Genomic DNA, 24,421 nt, shown 5'->3' with positions numbered 1-24,421 from the left:
TACACACAGAATCTTCAGAACGCTCCCGCATTTACTCGGGTTCAAGTTGCACACAGAACTGTCAGAACGCTCCCGTACTTACCCAGGTCCATAGTTGCATACCAGGAAGAATACGTCACTTCCGTCGAAGTTGTCGAGACTCGGACACACCGTCCAGCCGCAGCCGACCTTGTACGACGTCGCCCACATCAGCTGAACAGAACACAAACCAACAGAACCGGGCTGTCAACATTTCCCGAGATGTGAACAAACTTACCTATCTAGTAGTCCCATATCATATCGGCATGATGAATATTCACATATTTCATTAAAGAAAAATGATCATGGGGCATAGGGACGAGTGGCGTTAGGTGAGCCAACCGGTGCACGTGAACCGCGTTCGAATCATTCCATATATGCCCGGGCAGAACAACTCTGAAATCCGGGCAATACGGTAAAGTATACAGCGGTCCAGAATACTCGTATAGAACGTGATCCCGGCCCAGATACGTATGACACAAATATCAAAGGTGGGTCTGTGCAGGCTACAGGTGCTATACATGTATGTAAAACGTTACCTGCGTGTACTTGAACTCTTATGTGTGTGTACCTGCACCCTTACCTATGTGTATCTGCTGCAGGTGTCATTATACCTGAACCCTTTCCTGCGTATACCTGCAACAGGTGTCATACCTGAACCATTACGTGTGTGTGCCTGCAACAGGTGTCATGCCTGAACCCTTACCTGCGTGTACCTGCTGCAGGTGTCATACCTGAACCATTACGTGTGTGTGCCTGAACCCTCACCTGCGTGTACCTGCAACAGGTGTCATACCTGAACCATTACGTGTGTGTACCTGACCCTCACCTGCGTGTAGCTGCTACAGTCGGCTCCCTCCTGGCAGGTGTTGGAGGCGAAGTCGTACCGGCTGCCGTCCGCCTGCCAGCTCGCCACGACCGCCGCCAGGTCGGCGCTGGCCGGGGAGGCGTACAGATTCTCCCCCGCCGTGTCGAACCCTTCTCCGCCCACCGAGGCGTCCGGGTTCGGTCGGTACCGGCACTTCGCCGAGTAGCTCTGGGCTTTGAAGGCAAGTCTGTCATCCCAGAACTAGAAGGGACCAACGATTTGAACCATTAAGGAAATTGAGAACTCAAATTGTATCGGCTCATGCAAAAACTGAAAAGGAACAAACGATTGAGTCAGTCAGAAAACGGAACACAGAAATTTCAGTTATTTTGTCTGAGCTGTTCCAAATGCCTCTCAAAAGCTAAAATTATGTAGATGATATGGGTTTTCGATGATGATTAGACATATTCAGTGAGTTGTCTTTCATCTCAGAACTAGAAAGGAACTAGATTTTAACCATGGAGGAAAACAACAACCGCGGAAAAGGGACTTTTGTCTGGAAATGTTTCAAACCTATCTGAAGTGCTACATGTATACAAAAATTCGTTAATTTCTAGAGTGGTTTTAGTCGACAGTAAGTAGCCTGTCATCCCAGAGACGGACAGGGAAAAATCTAGAATATTCTAACGTGTATGAAAAACAACAAAGAAGAGCACAAATCTTATCAGTCGGGGATGATAAATGGGTGACGGTTCGGCCTGAAAAATTTCGACGTGCCCTTGTTTTTCAAGGTTCCATGTTTGTTTTTAGTTGGACATTTGTTTGTCATCTTTGGTATGTAAATGTTTCAAAGCTTTCTGAGGAGCAAAGAAAATGAGGAGACATATGCAGATGATAGATTTGGATTTTTCTGGGAGTTTTCATCTTCAAAATAAACAAATAAACATACAATGACGAAAACCTACATTTTGGGAGCAGAAAGGAGAAACTTAAACAATGTTAAACTGAATGAGCCTTTAGTCGGCAGTGTGGAGTCTAGTTGAAATATCTATATCCCAAACTATCCTCTACCAGGTGATAGCTAATGGAATAAAGCATGCAAGTATCCAAGTAACAGGCTTAGTTGCTGGCAAAAGAGTGGAAATTGGCAAAATAGACGGATACAACATGCCGGAGCAGATATTCGGACAAACATCCGTTGCAAACTGTAATTTTGGCCGGCTAAGTCCTCAGGCATTTCATATCTATTTATCTGGCAAATCCGTACTATTCCAAACCTATAGAACCTGGTAGAGGCTAATCCGTACTATTCCTAACCTATAGAACCCGGTAGAGGCTAGTCCGTACTATTCCTTACCTATAGAACCCGGTAGAGGCTAGTCCGTACTATTCCTAACCTATAGAACCCGGTAGAGGCTAGTCCGTACTATTCCTAACCTATAGAACCTGGTAGAGGCTAGCCCGTACTATTCCTAACCTATAGAACCCGGTAGAGGCTAGTCCGTACTATTCCTAACCTATAGAACCTGGTAGAGGCTAGTCCGTACTATTTCTGACCTATAGAACCCGGTAGAGGCTAGTCCGTACTATTCCTAACCTATAGAACCCGGTAGAGGCTAGTCCGTACTATTCCTAACCTATAGAACCCGGTAGAGGCTAGTCCGTACTATTCCTAACCTATAGAACCTGGTAGAGGCTAGCCCGTACTATTCCTAACCTATAGAACCTGGTAGAGGCTAGCCCGTACTATTCCTAACCTATAGAACCCGGTAGAGGCTAGTCCGTACTATTCCTAACCTATAGAACCTGGTAGAGGCTAGTCCGTACTATTCCTAACCTATAGAACCCGGTAGAGGCTAGTCCGTACTATTCCTAACATATAGAACCCGGTAGAGGCTAGTCCGTACTATTCCTAACCTATAGACCCTGGTAGAGGCTAGTCCGTACTATTCCTAACCTATAGAACCCGGTAGAGGCTAGTCCGTACTATTCCTAACCTATAGAACCCGGTAGAGGCTAGTCCGTACTATTTCTAACCTATAGACCCTAGTAGAGGCTAGTCCGTACTATTCCTAACCTATAGAACCTGGTAAAGGCTAGTCCGTACTATTCCTAACCTATAGACCCTGGTAGAGGCTAGTCCGTACTATTCCTAACCTATAGAACCCGGTAGAGGCTAGTCCGTACTATTCCTAACCTATAGAACCCGGTAGAGGCTAGTCCGTACTATTCCTAACCTATAGAACCCGGTAGAGGCTAGTCTGTACTATTCCTAACCTATAGAACCCGGTAGAGGCTAGTCTGTACTATTCCTAACCTATAGAACCCGGTAGAGGCTAGCCCGTACTATTCCTAACCTATAGAACCTGGTAGAGGCTAGTCCGTACTATTTCTGACCTATAGAACCCGGTAGAGGCTAGTCCGTACTATTTCTGACCTATAGAACCCGGTAGAGGCTAGTCTGTACTATTCCTAACCTATAGAACCCGGTAAAGGCTAGCCCAAAGCGGCATTTCTACAGACCATGTTCTTCATGTTGGCGGCTGTCGGCGTGGCGGCGGCGCGGGCGGCGTTGTGCGCGCGGAGCAGGACGGCGATGTCGTCGTCTGAGGCGGATCGTCTCGCCCTGGACGAGCGGCGGGCGGCCTCCCCGAACTCTCCCCGGGCCCCCAGGTCCCGGGCCCGCCCGTCCACCTCCCACACGCCCTGGTCGCGGCTGTAGAGCCCGCCGTGTTGCGCTGCGGCAGGATGCACCCCAGCCGCCCACACGTACAGGAGAACACAGATAGTGACAGCTCTCATATTTACTGTCAGTACCAGGTTTGCCGCTACGCCATTTCCACTGAGCGGTCTCGATCGATAATTGAAATTTTCCCATCCGGTACGCCGTTAGATGAAGCCCTTTTTATTCTCAACAAGTGGAATTGATTCGTCGTGATCAATAAAGTGGCAATAACAGGGTTTTATCAATTCCCACTGTTCTTACGTCATGAAGTAATGTTTGATACGTATATACATTTATTTTGGTTATAAGTGAGGTATTACAATTTAGAATACGCTAAACTATTGTACAAAATCTACGTCAATTTAACATCGCTCTTTATTAGATCACCGCTCGTGGGTCTTCTTCTCACTGTATTTTTTGACATATCAATACATGAATAAAACTCGGGAATGTTTGCGAAGGTATTCAGTCCAATGTTTCCAGAATTATGAACAAGTAAAGGCTATATCATCTGATACAGGCAGGAATTATGAAGCACCATTGACACCGATGTCACAAGAGCCCTTCACACGCGTAAGAGGGTCGCCATCCCGAGAGGCTAGAGGTAAGAAAACAGTTATGCCATTCCTGTCATAACAACGTTTGTAGTAAAAAAGGGGTCATTTTTGTACACATGCACATACACATGCACATGCACATGCACATGCACATACACATACACATTCATATTCACATACACATAAGAACATAACAAAGGCGTGTGTCTAGTTAGTCTATAAGGGCCAAAAATCCGGACTTTCCTGTGCGGCCTTACAACATGCTTGATTTTGTGGAATTCAGACTGGAAGGTACAAGAAAAAAAAAAATTACAAACAGTACGTTCCGCTCACCCGATTCACTGGAAAAAGAAGTTATAGACTCCATGCATTTCTCCTAAATCCTTTTTAACATACTGTAATTTATCGGTGTATCTTACATATTAGGACACTTGCAAAATGTATTGTCTAGATTACTTTAGAGTTTTATATACATTTTTACACATAAGAAATGTGAATATCTGACAGCAAACAGCGTATATTATTCTTATTGCCGTGGCTGCGACAACCCGAATAGTCGACATTAAAACGTACTTGTGGAAACCACATCCGGGATTACTCAAGGCTGTTAAACCGAGGAGTTTTCCATCCGCAGAGGCTGAAGGGTCCTTCATGAGTTGAAGTGCTCTTCGAGGACACTTGAGGATATGTAACAGTTACAAGGAGAACGCCACCCGCTATCTACCAGTCAACAATGTGCTCTTATATATATATTGCCTGAACAGGGACATCTATCATTAGAGTTCAACACCTCCCAGCGGACCACATGTGTACTGCAGCCTAGATACACTATGAAAAGATATGTAGGTATGAGTTTGTGTGTGTGTGTGCGTATGTGCGTGTGTGTGTGTGTGTGTGTGTGTGTATGTGTGTACATGTGTGTCTGTGTCTTTGTGGATATGCATGTTTGTATTTGTTAAGCGTGTGTAAGTGTGTGTGTGTGTGTGTATGTGTGTGTGCATTTGTGTATGATCCTGGATCTAGAATAAAGTGCTCTTAAATAACAAGTTTCGGTTTTGCTTTTTTCAATTTTTTACTGTTTCGCCAATAAAACGTGACGTCGAGGCGCTCTGCAGTTGGTCGATTTTTCGACAGGCGGCGCCTTTGTAACGTTCATTTGAGCACCATCGTGCCGTTCGTGACGTCAGCTTCAGACAATCAACCCTGCCATAAAAGGGAGACTAATCAAACCTTGTTTGTCCGACTCCGGCGGTACGAGCCGCGCAGCTCGGACCTGAGAGGCACAGCTGCAGCACGAAGGTAGAACAGTCCTGCATGACCTCCTCGCCTTGTCAGAGGGAAAGTGCCAGCTGAAGATATCCTGACCGGTTTGAAAGGTAAGTCGGGATAAACGTTGACGTAAGAATTGTCTGAAATCAAATCGCCCTGTGAAAAGTTAATTAGCTCAGTGAGTCGAACTTGTCTGAATAATGGTAGTTCTGAATTCGGTATCATGCTGCCCTTGTGCTTATTATGTAGCCGGTGAATTTGAAGTGGCATTTGGGTCTTGTACGTGGTTACGATTGAGTAAACGAAACAAGAACATGAACGTTTTATTAGTTATATCTGGGCTCGACACATTATACAAAAAATGTTAAACAACCCAGTATGTTGACCTTGGGTCACCTGTGGAATGGTCCCGGTCTCCCTCAGAATGTTTGTTTCTCTTGTGCCTCTACCCCCCCCCCCCCCCACTACGTCATCATCCTGCAAAATCTGAGAACCAAGAAGTTACATTGATGTGGTCTGTCATCTCCTTATTCGGGAGGTCCAAAAGGCGTCATGAAAACGTCAGTGAAAAGCAAAATAAGTAAACAACCTTCGTGTTGATATCAAAAAAGCCAGCTTCAGACAATCTGTACAATCAAAGCAGTATAACTGAAGACTGTTTGCAACACTTTGTTACATACCAGCTACTGATGCACGTTTTCTACAAGAGCAACAGCCGCGCTCCTAATCTCCAAGCAGATCTACACGGGGCGCGAAAATCGTAAATGCTAGCCAGAGAAGCTCCAGTCAGCCAGAGAAGCTCCAGCCTTCTCTGGCTGACTGGAGCTTCTCTGGCTAGCATTTACGATTTTCGCGCCCCGTGTAGATCTGCTTGGAGATTACCGCGCTCCTACAACTGTATGTAAATAAATGTTAAATATGAGAACCAAGACGTTACATTGATGTGGCCTAGTTTCCTTATATGGGAGGTCTAAACTGCCTCATGAAAACATCAGTAAAAAGCAAGAGAGTAAACAACCTTCGTGTCAATATTCTAACAGCCAGCTGCAGACAATTGATACAATCAAAGCAGTAAAACTAGAGCCTGTTTGCAACACTTTATTACAGAACAGCTACTAAATCTGAATGTCGTTTTCTACAGGAACAATAGCCGCGCTCTTACACAAAAATAAATGTTAATTTTGCTTTTTGTTGTGCTATTAAGGGTTCATTTTGTTCGGGATAGGTTTTGCCGAAATCACTGTCTTTTTGGTACGCTAGCTCTCTGATTATAGTGTAAGACTACTTTTATTTGCGTAGTTTGTTAACATTTTAGTTTTTGATGTTAGTTGTATAAGTATAAAATTATAATGATTTTTACTACGTAGTACCTTTTGACATGTTAAATGTATGATAATGATTTCCATACATCGGTTGTAAAACGTTCATTATTATTCCATTTATAACCATCACCAAGGAGCTTGTATTTTTGGTAACATTTGCAGCGGTATGACGTAGTTTGTGCTTTAGTAGCTAGGCTCAATAAACTGGAGATGGATTGCAATGAAATTAAGTATGTGCTTAGGTTTTTGTCTTTCCAAAAATCACATTGTATTCAACAAAAGATCTGTCATACAAGATGGGACAAAAGTGCGTTCACTGAAACAAATATCCTCTACAAACACAACTGCATCGGGAGGCGAAGAATCATTCTTACTAATTTTAAAGAAATATTCACATTTGGATTTATCATATACTCCAGAATGGCAGCCTCCTAATTGTTTTGTTCAGGTGACCAGACAGCATGGAAAGAAAGCTACGACACCTGCTGATTTTCCTTCTCATCATCATGAAGGAGCCCAGCATGCCGGAAGCTGGCTGCAGCTGCGTACCGTCATCACGCTGCGACTGCTCCAACCTGAACCTCACCAGCATCCCTCCGAACCTCCTAACATCCACCGTCCTGCTAGATCTAAGATCTAACCAAATAACCAGTATTCAGCCTGGTACAATTGTAGATCTCTCCCAGCTACAAACGTTGTACCTGCAGTACAACCAGATAACGGAGATTCAGGCGGGTACATTTGTAAATCTACCCCAGCTAAAAGAGTTGTATCTGTACTACAACCAGATAAAAAAGATTCAAGCAGGTACATTTGCAAATCTACCCCAGATTCAAGAGTTGCATCTGTCGAATAACCAGATAACGGAGATGCAGTCTGGTGCATTTGCAAATCTACGCTGGCTACAAGAGTTGTGGCTATCCAATAACCAGATAAGGAAGATTCAGGCTGGTACATTTGCAAATCTACCCGAATTACAATTGCTGTACCTGTCCTACAATCAGATAACAGAGATTAAGGTGGGTGCATTTGCAAATCTTCCCCAGCTAAAAGAGTTGTATCTGTCCAATAACCAGATAACGGAGATTCGGGCAGGTACATTTGCAAATTTACCCCAATTACAATTGTTGTACCTGTCCTACAATCAGATGTCACAGATTCAGGCTGGTGCACTTACAAATCTACCCCAGCTCCAAACGTTTGACCTTCAGTCCAACCAGCTGTCCGCAATTTCCCCATCAGCTTATGGTTTGCTGCCATCTAAACTTAGTACCATAAGACTTGGCAGGAACCCCTGGCATTGTGACTGTAGGATGGTTCCCATCCGGCTTAGTACGACAGAATTCCCTTCATTCAAAAGCCAGATAATCTGTGCCCAACCCGCCAAATTCCAGGGAATGATGCTTGAAGATGTTAATCCTGAAGAACTGACTTGTGACTCATCAGTCAGCCCTCCAGGCAACACATCTCCCCCTGCACCAACTTCACACAAACCAGAAAGCAGCAGTTCCCATGAATCGACGTCCAAGTTCCACCTAACGTTGCCTGTTTTCATTGGATCTGTATGTGGTTCAATAGCTGGCACAGTCCTTATTTGTAGCATTATTATCACAATTTGCTGTAAGGTTAGGACCAATAATCCTCCTGCAGGCCTGAATGTTATTGGTTTAAGCAACATGGCATCTAATGAAAATAGTGGTAGTCATGATCAGACGGGGCAGGGCCAGTCTCTGGCTTCCACTCAATTTGTGAATAACAAACACCCACCACACATTAAAGGGAAAGCTGTCCCTCAGGCTCATTACTATGTAGGTGCAGACACACCATCAGGCCCCACCAAGCCTAAAGGTACAGCTTCAGGGAAACCTAAAAAGAAGTTCATTGCCCCACCCAGAAAAGCACTTCCTGATGATGCCCCTCCCCATCATGATGACAATGATTGTGTGTATGTGGAGCCAGATGGTGCTATGTACATGAGGCCAGAAGAAGTCCTGTATGAGATGCCTGCAAACAGCCATTGCGAGCAGCCAGTTAATGCCCATTACCAACCTCCATCAGAGGCCACACATTTACCCACTGATGATAATGGCTACATAATGGTACAACCCAAAACTCTGAAAGGCAATTTTTAGAGTTAAGTCATTTCAAAGGTTTGCAATCATCGCCATGGATTTACATGGCATTCCCACAAAATCCACGAAACTGTAGGAGATTTCGTTTTTTCTGGTTAAACATTAATTGTGCATACCATATCCTGTCAGTAGTAGACCCAAGACTGTATGCAAATTATTGTCCTTTCAAAGGGTTCGAATACACACTAGAAAATAAGGGTTTTACAGTTGCATTGTGTTATTCTGATGAACCTGATTTTACTATGATCTTTTAAATGTAATATCGATTACAATGTAGCTGGTTTCCTACTTTCTTTTATGACAGGCACACTTTTTTGGCACTCTACTCGTACTGATTTGTTTTGTTTTTTTTAGATTTAATGAAGGTGACTGCAGTGGCAAATCAGTAACATTACGGTACAGTACACTATAATGTGAGGTCATACATTCGTAGATGGATATGATATAAAGACCATTGCGAGAGTCCCTCTTCACACTCTAAGTGCGAGATGTGGTCTACTTGTCTCCTTCGATCATAGCCACAGAACTATCTAGGATTCTAGATTTTAATTTTAGACGACAGACTCATAACAAAGGCCATCAAAACAGGCTGCCTCTAGATGTAACGACTGTATAGGCCACAGTATGAATCTAAAAGCATTTAAGAACAGCGCTAGCGCAGACTGAACAGCCTTAGGTCCAGTCCCCACACACTAAGGTAAAATGAATCAATTTTAGAGACAGAAGTAACAGTAGAAATTTTCTTCAGGTTTGTAGTGTTATTGTTCTAAATATAAATAAAGAACTTGTGTGCCTTAGTACTGAGACTACATACTATTGTCATTATTGTTAATATCGTTTATATTGTTTATCTTCATTCTGATACTTTGTATCTCTATCTATAAGGAATCCAGGAAGGCTAGTGGTGTCCCATTTCCAATCCGGGGCCCGGTCGGGCTCTTTGCGAGAACCAAAAATGTACAATATATGGTTGGGAGTAATTTGTTTACGTTTTGTGTCTTTTGTTGTCTTTTATATCATTTTTCCTTCCCACAATCTGCCCGGCCGGGCCTCGGGTTGGAAATGGGACCGTAGCATAAAGCCACACTGGTTTATTGTTTGAGTGACATACTCTAAGCACTGCGGAATCGCTCGGAACTGAATTAGGCTTCTATCGACAGAAGAAAGAGCAGTGTTTTTCTCTCCTTGTATCGTTGTTGTACTAATATGTAATTTCAGAACGTGTATGCTGTAGTAATAAGATTACCTTTTGATTTTTTTAAATATATGTATATAATATGGAATCCAGGAAGGCCAGTTAAGTCTCTACTTACTTGTCGCTACCAGACTCCATAGCTTGATGGAAGAACGATTAAATTTGGCCAAATATTGGATAATATGCCAGAAGATCATGGAGTTAGCTCTCCATAGGAGCTCATGTTGCAACTCTATTAACATCATTTGATTTATCTAGCCTATTCCTACCCTTGTTACTGCAGCCTAAGGAGCCTGGTAAGGACTATCTATGTCCACCATTAATGGCTGAAGTATCAAGTAGTTGGAAAATTCGATGTTTACTTTCATTACTGGCTACAATCAGTAGAAACTGTGTATCATGGTCAACAAAATAAGTGTTCGTTTTTGGTTTGCCGTAGTTTTTTTTTTTACTACAAATGCATAGCTGATGAGAAATCTATTGAAAATTTTGTACAGAAAAGGCTGACTACAATAACAATGAATGCATTAATGAAAAGGATGAAAAAAAGGTAACATGTGAAAATTGGTGCCTGGAATCTGGTTTAATTTACGTCCACCCTCCTGATATGAATCGACAAAGAGTCCAAGCTGTTTAACCAATAAACTTTCTCAGTTTTGTATTGATATTAGCTGCTTAAGACCGGACTTAGATCCACTCACACTAGAGATGGCCAATTATTCTTTTATTCAACCCAAGTGCGTTCGGATCTTTACCCATATATATGCTGCGCTGGAGGCTTGATTCTCCTCGAACAGGGGACCAAGTCTCCTGCGAATGTATGTAACCCTTTCCAGTAATGTGCAAGCCGTTTGAGCCATAACAGACGGGATTCGAAAACTCGGTCTACGAGTTCTGGGGCAGTGTTATCCTCCCCTGAACCACCCGATGTGACAAATGACTGCAGGAAACACTTTCCAAAGGACCACGCGCACACGCACACAAAAACACATTTGCACGCACTCACACAACAGACACAACAGCATATTGTATATTTGTTACTTATAAATACGTATTACTAAACGTTGTTATCTAACATTCCTTTAGTCCAGTCCGAAATACATGATCGTCGTTTGAAAATAATTCCTTAAAACAAACGGGAGGAAAGGGACAGGATATATGAAAGTTGAGTGCAAAAGAATTTTATTCCTTGCAAATGTATTTGGCAAAAGGAAATATCAATAATGTATCTTAGCCACAGCCTTAATTAAAACATTGACGGACACATGAAAACATTTCATTTCGTACCGAAATTTGACATAAATCTATCACCTAACAGTATACCCTGTCCACCTCTGTTCCCAGCAAACTGATATCATCTCTACCCCTCGACTCCCGCAAAAGGCACTCCGCTTCGTACGTCACAACAGGCTCAGCATAGACGGTCAGCAGCATATGGTATATACATGTTGACACCATATAGGCCACAGTTACGTGTAACATATGACTACCTATAGGCCACAGTTACATTTAATACACGATGTCCATAGGCCACAGTTATAGATAACATGATGCCACGATGACAACGGGTAACATATGATGTCCTGACGACTACGATGTAAAGTATTCCTATAGACAGAAATAGTTTCTGTAAAAATTGACACACATCAGGTGTAAAAGTTTTGCACTGTACGTCTGCTGGTTTGTTTTACAATAAAGTTGAAACTGAACGACTAAGAACTGAATCACCGGCGCGAACACCAGGCAGCTGCATCCTCTAGAGTATCAAATTAACATCCGGGTGTTTCAGACACCAATAACTCCACTGTACAATGGCTGCTATCGGGGGAATCCCAAGTGTACATTGGGTTGCTGACGTAAGAATTCTCTGTATACATGTGGTTGATGCCGTGGGAACTCTATGTGTACATTGGACGTTCAACTTTTCGTTAGTTTGCTAGTTCTGCATTGTGTTGATGACGTGGGAATTCTATATATAGCTCAGTCTGTACATTGGACGTTCAACTTTTTGCTGGTTTTGCTAGTTCTGCATTGTGTTACGACAACTGTAAAAGGCTAAAATGTGTTCTGAATATCGTAATGTTGAGCGATGCACCTGTTTATCCTACATCTCTCTCTGTATATCTACACTACACGAACACTCACTACGGGATGGAACTACGCATGTGTGAATAGTACTAACAGTAACTACAAGGTCTCCATCTCCGCTGTCACCCACATGCCAAGGATGTTATCCTTGAAAATACCAACCGAAATCAACCAACCAAATATAACCTGACCTTGTAGCCATGGTGATGTTAACTTTTACCTATGACCTCCAGCATTACATCAAAATTTTGAGCATTTCAATTTTTAGTCGATTCTGCCAAACAAAAATGCCCTGTAAAAATCCGCCAGGGGTCCGAGAGTAAGAGGTGAAACCACCATAGCCACATCGAGCCTCCTTTTCAGTGTACCCCAAGTCTCGGCGACTCTCGCGATACCTCCAACTCTCGCCACCACCCCGTGTGTACTCTATAGTTTGCCGGAAGCAGAAGACTCTATTTGCCGGCCGCCGGCGTCTCGGCGTCCGCGGCCTTCTTCTCTGCGTCCCACTGCTCCTTGCGCGCCAGGTTGCGCTTGCTAAGTGTGTCCCCGTGATCCCGCTCCGCCTTTCCTTTCTGCATAGACACAGGGACATGGGTACCAGAAGATCTCCTAACGGGGATAGTGGTGTGGAGACATTAGAAGGGGAAGAGAGCTTAAGTGCGATTTGAGATTTCACATTGTTTTTATCTGTTTTGTGAAAGATTTGCTGCTGTCTTCCCCTTCTCGTTTCCCACACACCTGATAGAACTGTAACAGTGGGGTTCAAGCGCCATTATTGATTAGTCTAACTGATCCGGACCTTTTAGCCTTGTAATTAGTGCGTAGGGTTTGTGGCTTTCACCAACATGTCCCGGGTTCGATTCCCGGCATGGGAACGACTAAGTAGCCGGCGAGTAGGGCGTCTCCTGCCTCCGAACCCGGGCCGCCTACTCACGAACCCAACGCACTAACCAAAATGCAAAAAGATCCGGACCAGTTAGACTGCTCAGTATAGATTGGCGCTTGAACCCCACTGATACAAAACAACGCATGCGTATAAATCGGCAATGTGTTAGTGTTTGTTTCCTGTCTTGTTTACTTGTTTGTTTGTTTGTTTACCTTAATGAACCAGACCGACCCAAGCACCGCAGCGACCGTCAGTCCCGTGACCACCATCACTCTCAACTTGTCACGTGCCGCCGTCATCGTGTCATAACTGCAGCGGTAAACGGAAGGCGGGAAAGGTTAGCGAAAATCTCAACAAGGAAAGCCGCCAGGGGGCCAAGAATCTGATCATTTCTTTGAAAAGTCAAGACCTAACTACATAGCAAGTTTCATGAAAATCCATTCATAGCTTCTTGGGTTTTGCTGCTAAACTACAAAAATATAAACATCCAAATGCTACCGAAATCATAACCTTCTTGGCAAAGGTTATAATGCAGTATTGATACAATAAATATTGATGTTTCCCTTCGACAGGATGGAAACAATCACCGTCCTGTTGCCTGTTTCGTGCGCTTGGGGCAAAACACTGGCGGCTCTGTACGTTGCAGTTTGGTATTGAATCGCAAGAGGCCGTTGGGCATCTCTCTAGACTAATTCTTCAAGTTCAGCCATACAAGAGGGTCTGCATGGGGAAATCTGGGGAACATTTAACGGTTAATTTGAAAGGGCTGACGGCACTTAACGGTGAATTCTGGAGAACTGAGAACTGTTAACGACAAATTAACTTATTGCATAATAATTGGGGGACGATTCCATTGTGTTCCCAGGGCGTCTGGCAAAACTGGCGTGAGAATACCGACACGGTATGGGGTTTGGGTATTGCATCATGGGTATTGCATCATCCAGGGGACGGTCCGTGGACGTTCTTAGCGGGTACGTAGTGTACACCACGCTCTCAGGTGATATAGCGCCCAGGGTAGTTGGGCAATGCATGCATGGATAAGACAGACCTTAGGATATTACAACAGATATAAGTAAACGCTGGTTATGAAGCAATTTGTACAAAACGGTTCAGAGAAAAGCGAAATCCCACATGCCGTTTCCTTGCCCCTCCCCCCGACCAACACCGGTCCGTCCCTATCGACATTGCGGCAAGGCTCTGCGCTATTCATTTTTCACTGTCAAAGTCGATGTCAGTGAACCCCGGAATGGGGAAATGGAACGTGGGGGGAATAAATTAGCACGAAGGTCAAGGTGGAGACCTGTTTCTGGCTCACTTTGTGAGAGGGTCTGCATGGGGGGGGGGGGTCCTGGCAACGACAAATAACGCTTCACCAGGAATTGAAACGACCAATAACGCTTCACGATTAATATACCGATAACGCTTAACGGCAAATTCAGGGAGGCCGGTAACGATTAACGGTGAATTAGAATCACTCGTAACGCTTAGCGAAAAAGGGCATGCAGACCCTCTTGTAGGCTATGGGGGAAAACTGACATTGTTCAGTCAGTGCCGTGACGCGTGGTAGGGATTAAGATTCTTCTATGCCTGGGGATAAAGAAGGCCATGATTGGCCGCTTCATACACAAACACACACAGAAGCACCTTCAGGTCTGAGATCAGTTGGATGCTGACATCCGATTCTTCACATTATCGTAACAATTAATGGATATCACAAAGCATGGAAGTGCCATATGATGATGATGATGGAAATGCCACAATGTTTTAGGCAATCAAACAACAAAGGAACGACGTCAGATAAACATCCGTGTCGGAAAAATAACCAGCCCGGTTTTTCGGTGCAGGTTTGACGGCAGTTCGGTCTCCTTCTTGGGACGTTTCCAGATGCCGAACAAATCACCGATCTCCAAGGTCGCCCAAGGTGACCCGACTGATTACCAGACACACCACGTACCGTGCCCCCCCCCCCCCCCCCCATGGTGGTTTTGGAACCGTCCTGAATCGACTCGGTCGGTTCTGCACAGAATGTACATCATCAATTCGTGCTTGGCATCCTCCTCCATCAGTGTTATATGATAGACGTATTGGCAAATAAACTACATACTCCCCGCTGTTAGAGCTGCGTGTGTGCAACGACTATTTGCCAAAGTTCCTTCCACGTCGGGAGTTACTCAGCGAATATGAGGATACAAGATATGCTTGATATTCAATTATAATGTTGTCTATTGTTTGATCCACGCGTCTTATAAATCAACTGTACTCAGCTGTCGTGAGCCGCGATTTTGTCCAACAACTATATCCGCGCACAGTCGGGACCATATATCTAACCCTGGGTCAGCTTCCTGTCGGGCTGGGTGTTACTCAGCGAATGTGTGGAAAGAAGATATGCTTGATATCAGATATATTATTTGACGGGCAGGTCTTACAAACCGTGGCTTCCCGTTGTTCGAGCTACGTTTGTTCAAAAACTATATTTGGGGCCAAATTTCTAAATCGCCGGAATTCGTGTGCAATTTGGTGATCTACTTTTGAACATGGCTGTCATTTTTGGCGTCATGCCACCTGACCCCACGTGACCCCGCGTGCCTGACGCACGCTCATGGCCGAGAACCTGTCAATCACCCAACCCGATCCGTCAATCATCCAACCTAGCCCATATCGGGTGACACAGAGGGTCTCTGATGTTTGATTTGGTGGTCATAACTTCATACCGAGCACATGACGTCTCTAACCCACAAACCTACTGGCAATAAAGGCGGATTATGTGCTGAAATCCTCTGCATGGCTAAGCAGCATGTCTGTGGGTGGCTCAGGGGATCATCCTTCAGAAGGCAGCGAATTAATATCGTATACACGTATTTGAGAATCCGATTCTATCTTGCACACGTTTCGGAATGCAGCAGTGTATCTACGAGTAACTCATTGACAATCGCTCAGAATCACGGACGCTTTTTCCTCTCATCTCTGTCTACTGAATAAGCGCACCACCCAGCTTGACATTGTTGTATTTTCATTATTTATCTATTCTTTAACTACTGGATAAAGCAAAGCCGTTGTGTCTCATCAGAGTATGAGAGCAGACCGCCAGTCAACACTGTGTGCCCGAGGCTCATTACAGCGCCATGTCTGCTGACCGGATCGCCAAACGATAGGTTCCTACCACCTGCGCCCCTGAACAAAACGCCTGTCCCACAGTTCATAAATCTTGCATTAAACTTCCTTCATATTTCATAAGATAAAAGTGAACCTCCTACTGAACTACGTGTGTTCTCAGGCATGTAGGACTCTCACCTGACTTCCTCCGGATACTGCTCTCCCTTCTTGACCTTTCTTGTCGCCCGGAGAGCGAACTTGTCGACTTTCCCCGGATGGTAGCCGGCGATGTTAGCTGGGTCTGTGGGCAACACACATAGAGTTTAGTCTTGATGGGACTTTATTTGGATAGCTTGACATTTCTGCTATCTATTCTTCCTGCGGTCTTTTACATGTAGTACAACAATATAAAAGCACCTAAGAGCAACCACGTTCAATCAGCAGAGTCAACGCACAGAAAGTTCCGTCAACATACAGGAATTAAAATCAAATCAAGGCCGCAGGTATCGTCTTTCAGAGAGAAAATGAAGTAAACAAGAAAACCTTTAAACGTTTATGCAAACTGTATGTCAATGCGACGCAAAGTGTTTTATGTCGTTCTCCTTTTGCTGTTATGTAATATATCTTATTTAGCAACAAATATGCAAAATGTGAGTGTGAATGTCCATGTGTAGTGGTTGTGTAAATACGATATGTAATGGTTATGTAAATATGTGCATCAAACGGTCAATGCAAATTGTGAGTGTGAATGTCCATATGTAGTGGTTGTGTAAATATGATATGAAATGGATGTGTAAATATGTGCGTCAACTGCAAATTGTGAGTGTGAATGTCCACGTGTAGCGGTTGTGTAAATGTGATATGTAATGGTTGTGTAAATATGTGCGTCATACGGTAACTGCAAACTCTCTTTGTGGATGTCCATGTTCAATGGTAACGTAAATAGTATATGTAATGGTTATGTAAACATGTGTGTAAAACGGTCCATGCAGAAATACACATCAAAGTTGACCCATACCAGCTGAGTTCATGTACGGGCGTCCCGCGGAGAGCGCGCGTCAAATATAGCTGACAGGCGCGCGGAAAACAGATGAACCTGACCCGAGATGAACTCCAGCTCGTAAAGTACACGCAGCTGACCTACATGTTTTAGCACTGCTGGGTACTGCGGACTTCCTTTACTAGATCTATAGTAGATACATTTAGTGGAAGCAGGGCTTTATAAGCAAGGAGACATGTTGCGCGACATGTATAATTGTACGTTTAGCTGTTTTGTAAACGATAGTTCGAATGATAAAATGCATACAATGCAATGTACAGGTCCAGGGACTTTGTAGGTAGGTACATGTATGCATACGATAGAACTAACGGTAGCATGAATTTCTATGCTTAACTGCTTTGTCTATGGCCTTATCAGCACTACGGGTAATGATATTTCACCTCCAGTCTTTGATTTAATAGTATATCTACTGCATTTAGCCCATGTGGGAAAGATGATTTATTACAAATTCCTTCAGGAAGGATTAGCTCGTAAACGTGAAGTGTCGTGAACTCTGCGAGTCTCGGTTTTCTCTCGGTCCCACTTTGAACAACACGGACGGAAGCCTGCAGTAAATCTGCGCCACACATGTCTGCTCAGGGTCAACATTCACACAGACGATAAATATTTCAGCTCGGCCTCAACTTTGCCCAACAGTGTCTCTCCCGAGTTGTCGCAAACTCCCAGCGTGTGGAATCGTTTAGTGGAGCGATGCCAGTAGTCAGAGCTTCCGCGCAACCCGAGCGGTACCCTACATGCACCACAGAACCGGTGGTTTATGTCCTTTCTTGGTTGCTGACGCCACAACTTGAACTTGAATATTTCAACTTGGCCTGACAGAGTTTCTCCCGCGAGTTGCCGCCAAAGTCGCGGCATGCGGAATCACTTAGTGGAACTGCTCCAGAGCAGAGCTTTAGGTGAAATCGAGCTGTAGCCGACCACAGAACTGATGTTTTACGTCCTTTCTCGGCTGCTGACGCGACAACTTGAACTCGCGGGAGTGTGGCTGGGATATGTGAGATGTAGGAGCAGGGACTGATTAGTCTGTGCTTCCTCTGATGGGTTAGATGTGTGCCAGAACGTGGTACAGAACGTGGTACAGAACGTGGTACAGAACGTGGTACAGAACGTGGTACAGAACGTGGTACAGAACATGGTACAGAACGTGGTACAGAACGTGGTACAGAACGTGGTACAGAACGTGGTACAGAACGTGGTACAGAACGTGGTACAGAACGTGGTACAGAACGTGGCTGGGCACACGCGCATGCGCAAATTCGTTCCTACCACACTGGGCTGCTGGGAACAAGACCAGACTACAGTATTCTGAAACCTCCCATGCAGGCCTCAGACGTGCCTGCTCTTCTCCCCCCATGCAGACCCCCATGTCTTCTAAAGACCTTAAACTACTCCATTGTTGACGCTACAACTCCTCACGCTAATCTCCTTACCGAACCGGACGGAGTTGATTAGTTTGTATTCTGTCTGTAATCTAACAAAGCGCACACGGTACACACGGTACTAGTAACTTCTACTGTATAATCATGTTTGTACAGCCCCTTTGTAATCTAACACAGCACAGACTAGTCATGTTTCTCGCTTGTCGACGCTTGCAATGTAGAAGTACCTGAGCTAAAGTCGCCACATTATTCTTATTCGTGAGTTGGAAGCAGGAACCGTGCTTCTAAGCAATAACTTAGTCTACCAGCCTGACATTGTTTGTAATCTTACATCACACACAGTCTAATGGTGCTTCCCCTCCGGTGGATCCCATTGAAGGTATGCAGTAGCTGGAACTCTGTTAAGTACTGTGTCATTATTAGCAGCGTTAGTTTTGCGATAATTGCGGAACGTTATCGATCCGTTTTAGCGCCGTTGTTGTGTCGTTATTGTGCGGTAGTTGTGCCTTTATTGTGTCGTTATTGCGCTGTAGTCGTGCCGTTATTGTGTTGTTATTGTGCTGTAGTTGTGCCGTTATTGTGCGGTAACTGTGCCATTATTGTGTCGTTATTGTGCTGTAGTTGTGTCGTTATTGTGCTGTAGTCGTACCGTTGTCGTGCCTTAATTGAGCTGTTACTGGCAGCAGCCGTGCTGTTCTAATACCGAACGTGAGTCGACAGGTACCTCGAGCCATTGCCATTGCCAGCCAGGCGTGCCGGTTATGTGGGTCAATGCCGCCAGCGTCAATAAATCCGTCTCGCTCGACAGACGGTGAACAGTGCTGTCAGGAAATTTAAGACGACAACACCGAGAAACTTTCTCCTGTTGACCCGTCTTATCTACCCACCGGTACTGTGTGGCTATTGTGTGGTTTGGTGGGTTTGTGTGACGTCACACCCAACATGATGAATGGGTGTGTGGCAAAGGTCTAGCTATAGTCTCAAGGTGTTTAAAAATTCTTCAGGATGTATTTGGAAGCTTTAATACATAAATTTATCGGCGAATGCATGTCTTGCTGGTGCTGCATACACATCCACCCGATGAGTTTTTCATAACAAAGTAGCAATTGTGGTTTTAGTTTTCTTAAGTGGAGGTTTTGGGTGGCAGACTTTCTATTTTTGTCAACACACGTGAAATCAAAACCTGAGAATGTGTGTTTCATCCAGAGACAAAAAAAGGGCATTTATCAAGTATTCGAAGATGCATACGGGGCTATAATAGGGGATACCGACTTTCTCACTACCCTGATTTTTAGGCGTTTGCCTTCTTATTGTTTTGTCAGTATTGTGACAGGGTCTCTACAGTACAACAGACTTTCCTATTGTGTACCGGATATATGCTTATTTTGCCCATGGCACATCCGCCAACCCTGTAGCGTGGGTATTTACACACGGCTCGGCTTCTCGCGCCAATCGTTTCTACATCTCCCTGGATTATGTGGCGCAAGCCCACCGTGAGGTTACATGAGGTCATTGAGAAAATCGATGTTGTTTTGCTGCGGTCAGACGTGATCTGCACGTAACGTCTGTGCAACAAAGCCGGACGCTGCGGCGGAGGGTTGCCTCAAAGCTAGTGCTGTTCATGGTGATAATCAGTTGGAAGTTTTACGGTAATATTAGAATCTAAACATGATATGCAATCTCCATCGCGGCTTGGGCGGACAGAAACCTTCACGGCTAACTAGAACTGACAGGTCTTCACGCTGTAAGCACGGCTAACTCAGGCCTGATATCCAGGCTAGATCTAGAGAAGACATTCGCGCGTTGGCCGGACAGAAACCTTCGCGGCTAACTAGAACTGACAGCTCTTCGCGCTGTAAGCACGGCTAACTCAGGCCTGATATCCAGGCTAGATCTAGAGAAGACATTCGCGCTTTGGGCGGACATGAAGCTTCACCGCTAACTAGAACTGACAGGTCTTCGCGCTGTAAGCACGGCTAACTCAGGCCTGATATCCAGGCTAGAGAAGACCTTCGCGGGTTTCGCGGAGAGGAACCTTCGAGGCTAACTAGAACTGACAAGTCTGCACGCTATAAGCACAAACACACTCCAAGCTGCCGCCTAATGCAGAAAGACATTGAGCTTTTGTGTTGTGGAACAAACTAGCTGATGACAGCAGTCTGTGGTATTTAGGGGGGGGGGGGGATTGTCCCAGGTGACGATTGAAGAGTTGAAATCTTGCCGACTTCTGGTGTGATTTTTGGTCACCCGATTTCAACTTCATTTCATTTTGCCACGCATCTGTCTGCCTAGACGGAATGAGCTAATTTGTTACTGAGCAATCTACCTGGTGGTGGTCACGGTGCTGTTGCCCTAGATCCAGGTGGGGGTGGTGGTATTATGGAATTGCCCCAAATGAGGGGGGGGGGTGTCATTGGCCAAGGTCATCTGTGTATCAGCAGAACCACCCTGTCGCCCCCCGGTGTGATCTGGCCCAATGTTCAACTTCTCCCCCATTTCCACATTCTCCCCGTCTCCCATGGTTCGGGACTGTCTGCCGACATGCCGGGATGCTGAGGGATTTATTCTCGGCTCACTCAGAACGGCGGCACGACTGACGGAGGGGTCTGAGGGTCAGAGGGCGAGTAATTTCTCATACAGAACGTTATTTTGGTTTAGAGTTCAAAATTTCCGCTTTGCGCCAGCTGGTCCCTAGGTCGCCATTGCGCGATGTCTGGCGGGCACGTAGGCAGCATGGCAGAGTTAGCGCGGAGCCCTGCGCGAATATAGCGGACAGAAATCAGACGCAAACCCAATTTCGGGACGGATATAAACCTAACCGTGATGAGAATACGAACGCCAATATCGACTGAATTATCCTGGCTCACCGCCAAAACAGTCGCTTGAGTGCGATGTTTATGATCAGAAAATGTGGCGCGTCGTTCATAAATCTAGGCTTCACCTGAACTGCCTGACATAAATTTCTTTTCTACCATGAATTTTTGATCATAATGAGAATGTAAACGCCACTACCGACTGATTGTTATTATGGCTCGTTGCCAGAAACGCGACCAGCCTTCATGTTAACATTGTAGGAAATTTCGCGCGTCGCTCGTAAATTCTGGTCTTCTCCGCAGATCGAACCACTTCTTATTCCATAAACGTCTCCCGCACATCAGCAGTTACTAACAAACAAGCAAGAATGCGTGTTGCTTTATTCAGTCATAACCTATGTTTCATTCATTTACGCGATCACTTCAAATCTATTTTTTATGAATGTTAAAAATCTGTGTTCATACGTTTTAAATTAGTGTGGTTTAAATTCAGTGGCAACACTGCGATTTCCATCAAAGTTATTTATCTATTTATTTATTTATTTATTTATTTTATTTTTATGTCATTTCTTCCCAGGATTGCCCGGCTCAGTTATGTTGCGTCCTGTAGCAGTAGAACGAAATCACGGCAGGAACTGCGCGCCAGACAGTCTCAATTAAATGGAAGAATGCGATATTGTTATGCCATCCATACGCGCTATATCTGATATTGTTATGCCCATATCCGATGCTGTAATGGTCTATTATCGGCTGCTACAAAAGTCAAGTTCAGCGCGGCGATAATTACCCGTCGCAGTAAACGTGCACGTCAGGGCGCAGCGGTCAGCGTTACCCACACGTTAGCTATAATTACATCGGAATCATGTTTGTAAATATTCATATTTATGTCAAGTGGCATCGTTAGATATAAGTTTCACAACTTTGTCTTCGTCTTCTTATTTTTGTTGAATAATGATTATAAAAGAAAAAAAAAGCACACACACACAAATAAACAAACAAGGCGACTGCGTCCAACACAACCCGACCCGAAATGTGCACCCATTGCAATGACTGTCTATATTATGCATACGTGCAAACTGTGTAAAGTGTAGGAAGTACCAGGTATAATGTGACATCAGTGGAAATGTACTAGTGACTACGGTATGGTTATTTGTACGTCCATCGGAACTAGGCCGAAATGTGCAGTCTGACGGCCCAGGTTTTGTTGCCAGATCAGCTGGTGGCTGTAAATCATAAAGAGGAACCACCGCACAAGAACAAGGTGCGATATGAAGGAAGCTGCGACCGATCTGTTTAATCAGGAAGAGTGACACGGTGCGAATGGGTGCCCGCATGCTCCCCCCCCCCCCCCCCCGCTTCTAACGCTGCACAGTAAACATCCCTCGGGCCGACGGGGAAACTCCGATATATGAATATATGAATGTTTTGGTTCGGACGGACAAACATCACGCACAAAGAAAAGAACCGGACGCCAACATTTCGGTCGAAAATCCACGTCAAACGGAGAAAAACTTTGAACTCAAGCCAGGGTTATCTTTGGCGGTAACGTTGGGTCCTAAGAATGTAATTATATTTGCAGCAAAGAATTTTCGTCTAGTGCAACTCAAAACCTACACCTTATGTGTCAGTAATTTCTACGGGTAATGTTGAGCGTGTGGCATGTTCCTAGATGCATGTCTGAAAACCAGACATTTCCCCAGACAGATAAAAAGACTCACTTTTTTCCCCTTCGCTGTAGGCCCGGGCGCACTTGACGGCGGCGGCGGGCGCTGGCGGCTTGGTGGGCCGGGACAGACACCCGAGCGCGCGGAACGACCCCCTGGCGGTCACTGTGGTCGGTAGCCTGGCTGCCATCATGGTGCTTCTGGTAATACAGGCCTGCTGCTTAACGTGTTAGACTGTTCTGCACTCGCCTGCACTGCGCTGCTATTTAAACCCTCGCGAAGCGCCTCCCTCGGCAGAGTTCAGAGCTGTTGTTGAGGGGAGGGGCAGGGGTTCAGTACGTGCGGCTCACACGGACCTCCCACTGGTTTCTGGGACCAGCAGCGTAATGTGAGACCCCCCTCTAACCCCGCCAAGGTCTCGGCCCCGCGGCTTGGCACACGGGAGCGGCCCGCCAATCACAGCCGCGGAGACAGGCTGACAACAAACCTGCGGCCAATCACAGCCGCGGAGACAGGCTGACAACAAACCTGCGGCCAATCACAGCCGCGGAGACAGGCTGACAACAAACCTGCGGCCGCGGACGTGACGGGAATGCACGAGTCGTCAGACGTGGCTCCACTGCAAGGTGGTTTTGGGTGGGGTACTGTAAATGCAGAAATGTTCGCGGTGATTTTATGTTCGCGGTTTTCGCGGCGACCGTTTCACCGCGAACTTAAAACCACCACAAACATTTTTGTCCAATACTGTAGCAGTATGTGACTATAGCGCTGCCACAAACTTAACACCACCGCAAACACTCCATTTTCGCCTTAGCACGAAATAAAAACCACGCGAACTTAAATGCATTTACAGTATTACATAATCAAGAGACTTTACAGACGCAACGAAAATGTACAGTGACTTTCGCTCGCTCTACTACAGACCAAGTAATAAAAGATGCGAAATAAATCTTGAAATTCTACATACTAAACAATACATGGATCTCTGATTGATGTATCTTGATACAATCAGGTAGGGCTAATCGCCGGTTAAGTATCTGATTTAACAACTAAACAGTCCTTAAGGTATCTACATATTATTGAGAGCTGTGAAATCTAAAAACAAATCGACTCGTGGTATCGAGTCTCTTGAAACCTGTTGCACATGAGATGTTCAGGTAGCATGCTCTTTAAATTGTCCAATTGTGTGTCCGGCATCATTTCTCGTCATACAAAGAAGTCTTATTGTCCGTCTTGATTAATGTTCAAGACGTCACAAGTGACATTTAAGAATCGGAGACATTGTCTTGAGCACGTAGACCACACGACCAGGTGTTCCTTAAGCCGGCGTCACAATTCATTCGAGCATCGGCCGATTTTGTAGATCGCCGGAAGCTCGCCGAATTTCAAATTCGCCCGAGCGTCGACCGTAT

General features: G+C 45.0%; 3 protein-coding genes across 4 annotated transcripts; 1 reads left to right on the top strand and 2 right to left on the bottom strand.

The window, feature by feature from the left end:
* Positions 1 to 78: 78 nt before the first annotated feature.
* LOC136437133 (GLIPR1-like protein 1) lies at positions 79 to 3,628 on the bottom strand. The gene is made up of 3 exons (XM_066431613.1): positions 3,350 to 3,628; positions 848 to 1,087; positions 79 to 192 (listed from the first exon to the last, which is right to left on the bottom strand). Exons 1-3 carry the CDS (start codon positions 3,626 to 3,628, stop codon positions 79 to 81), a joined length of 633 nt encoding a protein of 210 aa, XP_066287710.1.
* Positions 3,629 to 6,967: 3,339 nt separating this feature from the next.
* LOC136437473 (chondroadherin-like) lies at positions 6,968 to 9,014 on the top strand. The gene has a single exon (XM_066432092.1). It carries the CDS (start codon positions 7,161 to 7,163, stop codon positions 8,829 to 8,831), a length of 1,671 nt encoding a protein of 556 aa, XP_066288189.1. The 5' UTR covers positions 6,968 to 7,160; the 3' UTR covers positions 8,832 to 9,014.
* A 2,177-nt stretch (positions 9,015 to 11,191) lies between these two features.
* Positions 11,192 to 23,428, bottom strand: LOC136436042 (UPF0389 protein GA21628-like). 2 transcript variants are annotated; one of them, XM_066429733.1, is made up of 4 exons: positions 23,064 to 23,416; positions 16,292 to 16,394; positions 13,213 to 13,309; positions 11,192 to 12,686 (listed from the first exon to the last, which is right to left on the bottom strand). In XM_066429733.1, the coding sequence occupies exons 1-4, from the start codon at positions 23,200 to 23,202 to the stop codon at positions 12,567 to 12,569; spliced, it is 459 nt and encodes a 152-aa protein (XP_066285830.1). In that variant the 5' UTR covers positions 23,203 to 23,416; the 3' UTR covers positions 11,192 to 12,566. The 2 variants fall into 2 exon arrangements, with proteins under 2 accessions (XP_066285830.1, XP_066285832.1); XM_066429735.1 differs by having other exon boundaries at positions 12,610 to 12,723; positions 23,064 to 23,428.
* Between the last annotated feature and the right edge of the window lie 993 nt (positions 23,429 to 24,421).

The sequence above is a fragment of the Branchiostoma lanceolatum genome, chromosome 6, assembly GCF_035083965.1.
Source record: "Branchiostoma lanceolatum isolate klBraLanc5 chromosome 6, klBraLanc5.hap2, whole genome shotgun sequence".
In the NCBI taxonomy this organism is placed as follows: Eukaryota; Metazoa; Chordata; class Leptocardii; order Amphioxiformes; family Branchiostomatidae; genus Branchiostoma; species Branchiostoma lanceolatum.
Note: the sequence above shows the minus strand (reverse complement) of the source record. Positions and strands in the feature narration are given on the sequence as shown.

Bases quoted from the DNA above. Each gene is read 5' to 3' on its own strand.
- LOC136436042 (XM_066429733.1), bottom strand. From the start codon at position 23,202: ATGATGGCAGCCAGGCTACCGACCACAGTGACCGCCAGGGGGTCGTTC. The intron at 13,310-16,291 runs GTGAGAGTCCTA...TTACCGCTGCAG, and splicing joins CAGTATCCGGAGGAAGTCAG to TTATGACACGATGACGGCGG. The intron at 12,687-13,212 runs GTAAACAAACAA...GTGTCTATGCAG, and splicing joins GGTCGGTCTGGTTCATTAAG to AAAGGAAAGGCGGAGCGGGA.
- LOC136437473 (XM_066432092.1), top strand. From the start codon at position 7,161: ATGGAAAGAAAGCTACGACACCTGCTGATTTTCCTTCTCATCATCATG.
- LOC136437133 (XM_066431613.1), bottom strand. From the start codon at position 3,628: ATGAGAGCTGTCACTATCTGTGTTCTCCTGTACGTGTGGGCGGCTGGG. The intron at 1,088-3,349 runs GTCTGTAGAAAT...GGTCCCTTCTAG, and splicing joins CCGCCAACATGAAGAACATG to TTCTGGGATGACAGACTTGC. The intron at 193-847 runs GTGAGGGTCAGG...TGTTCTGTTCAG, and splicing joins ACTGTAGCAGCTACACGCAG to CTGATGTGGGCGACGTCGTA.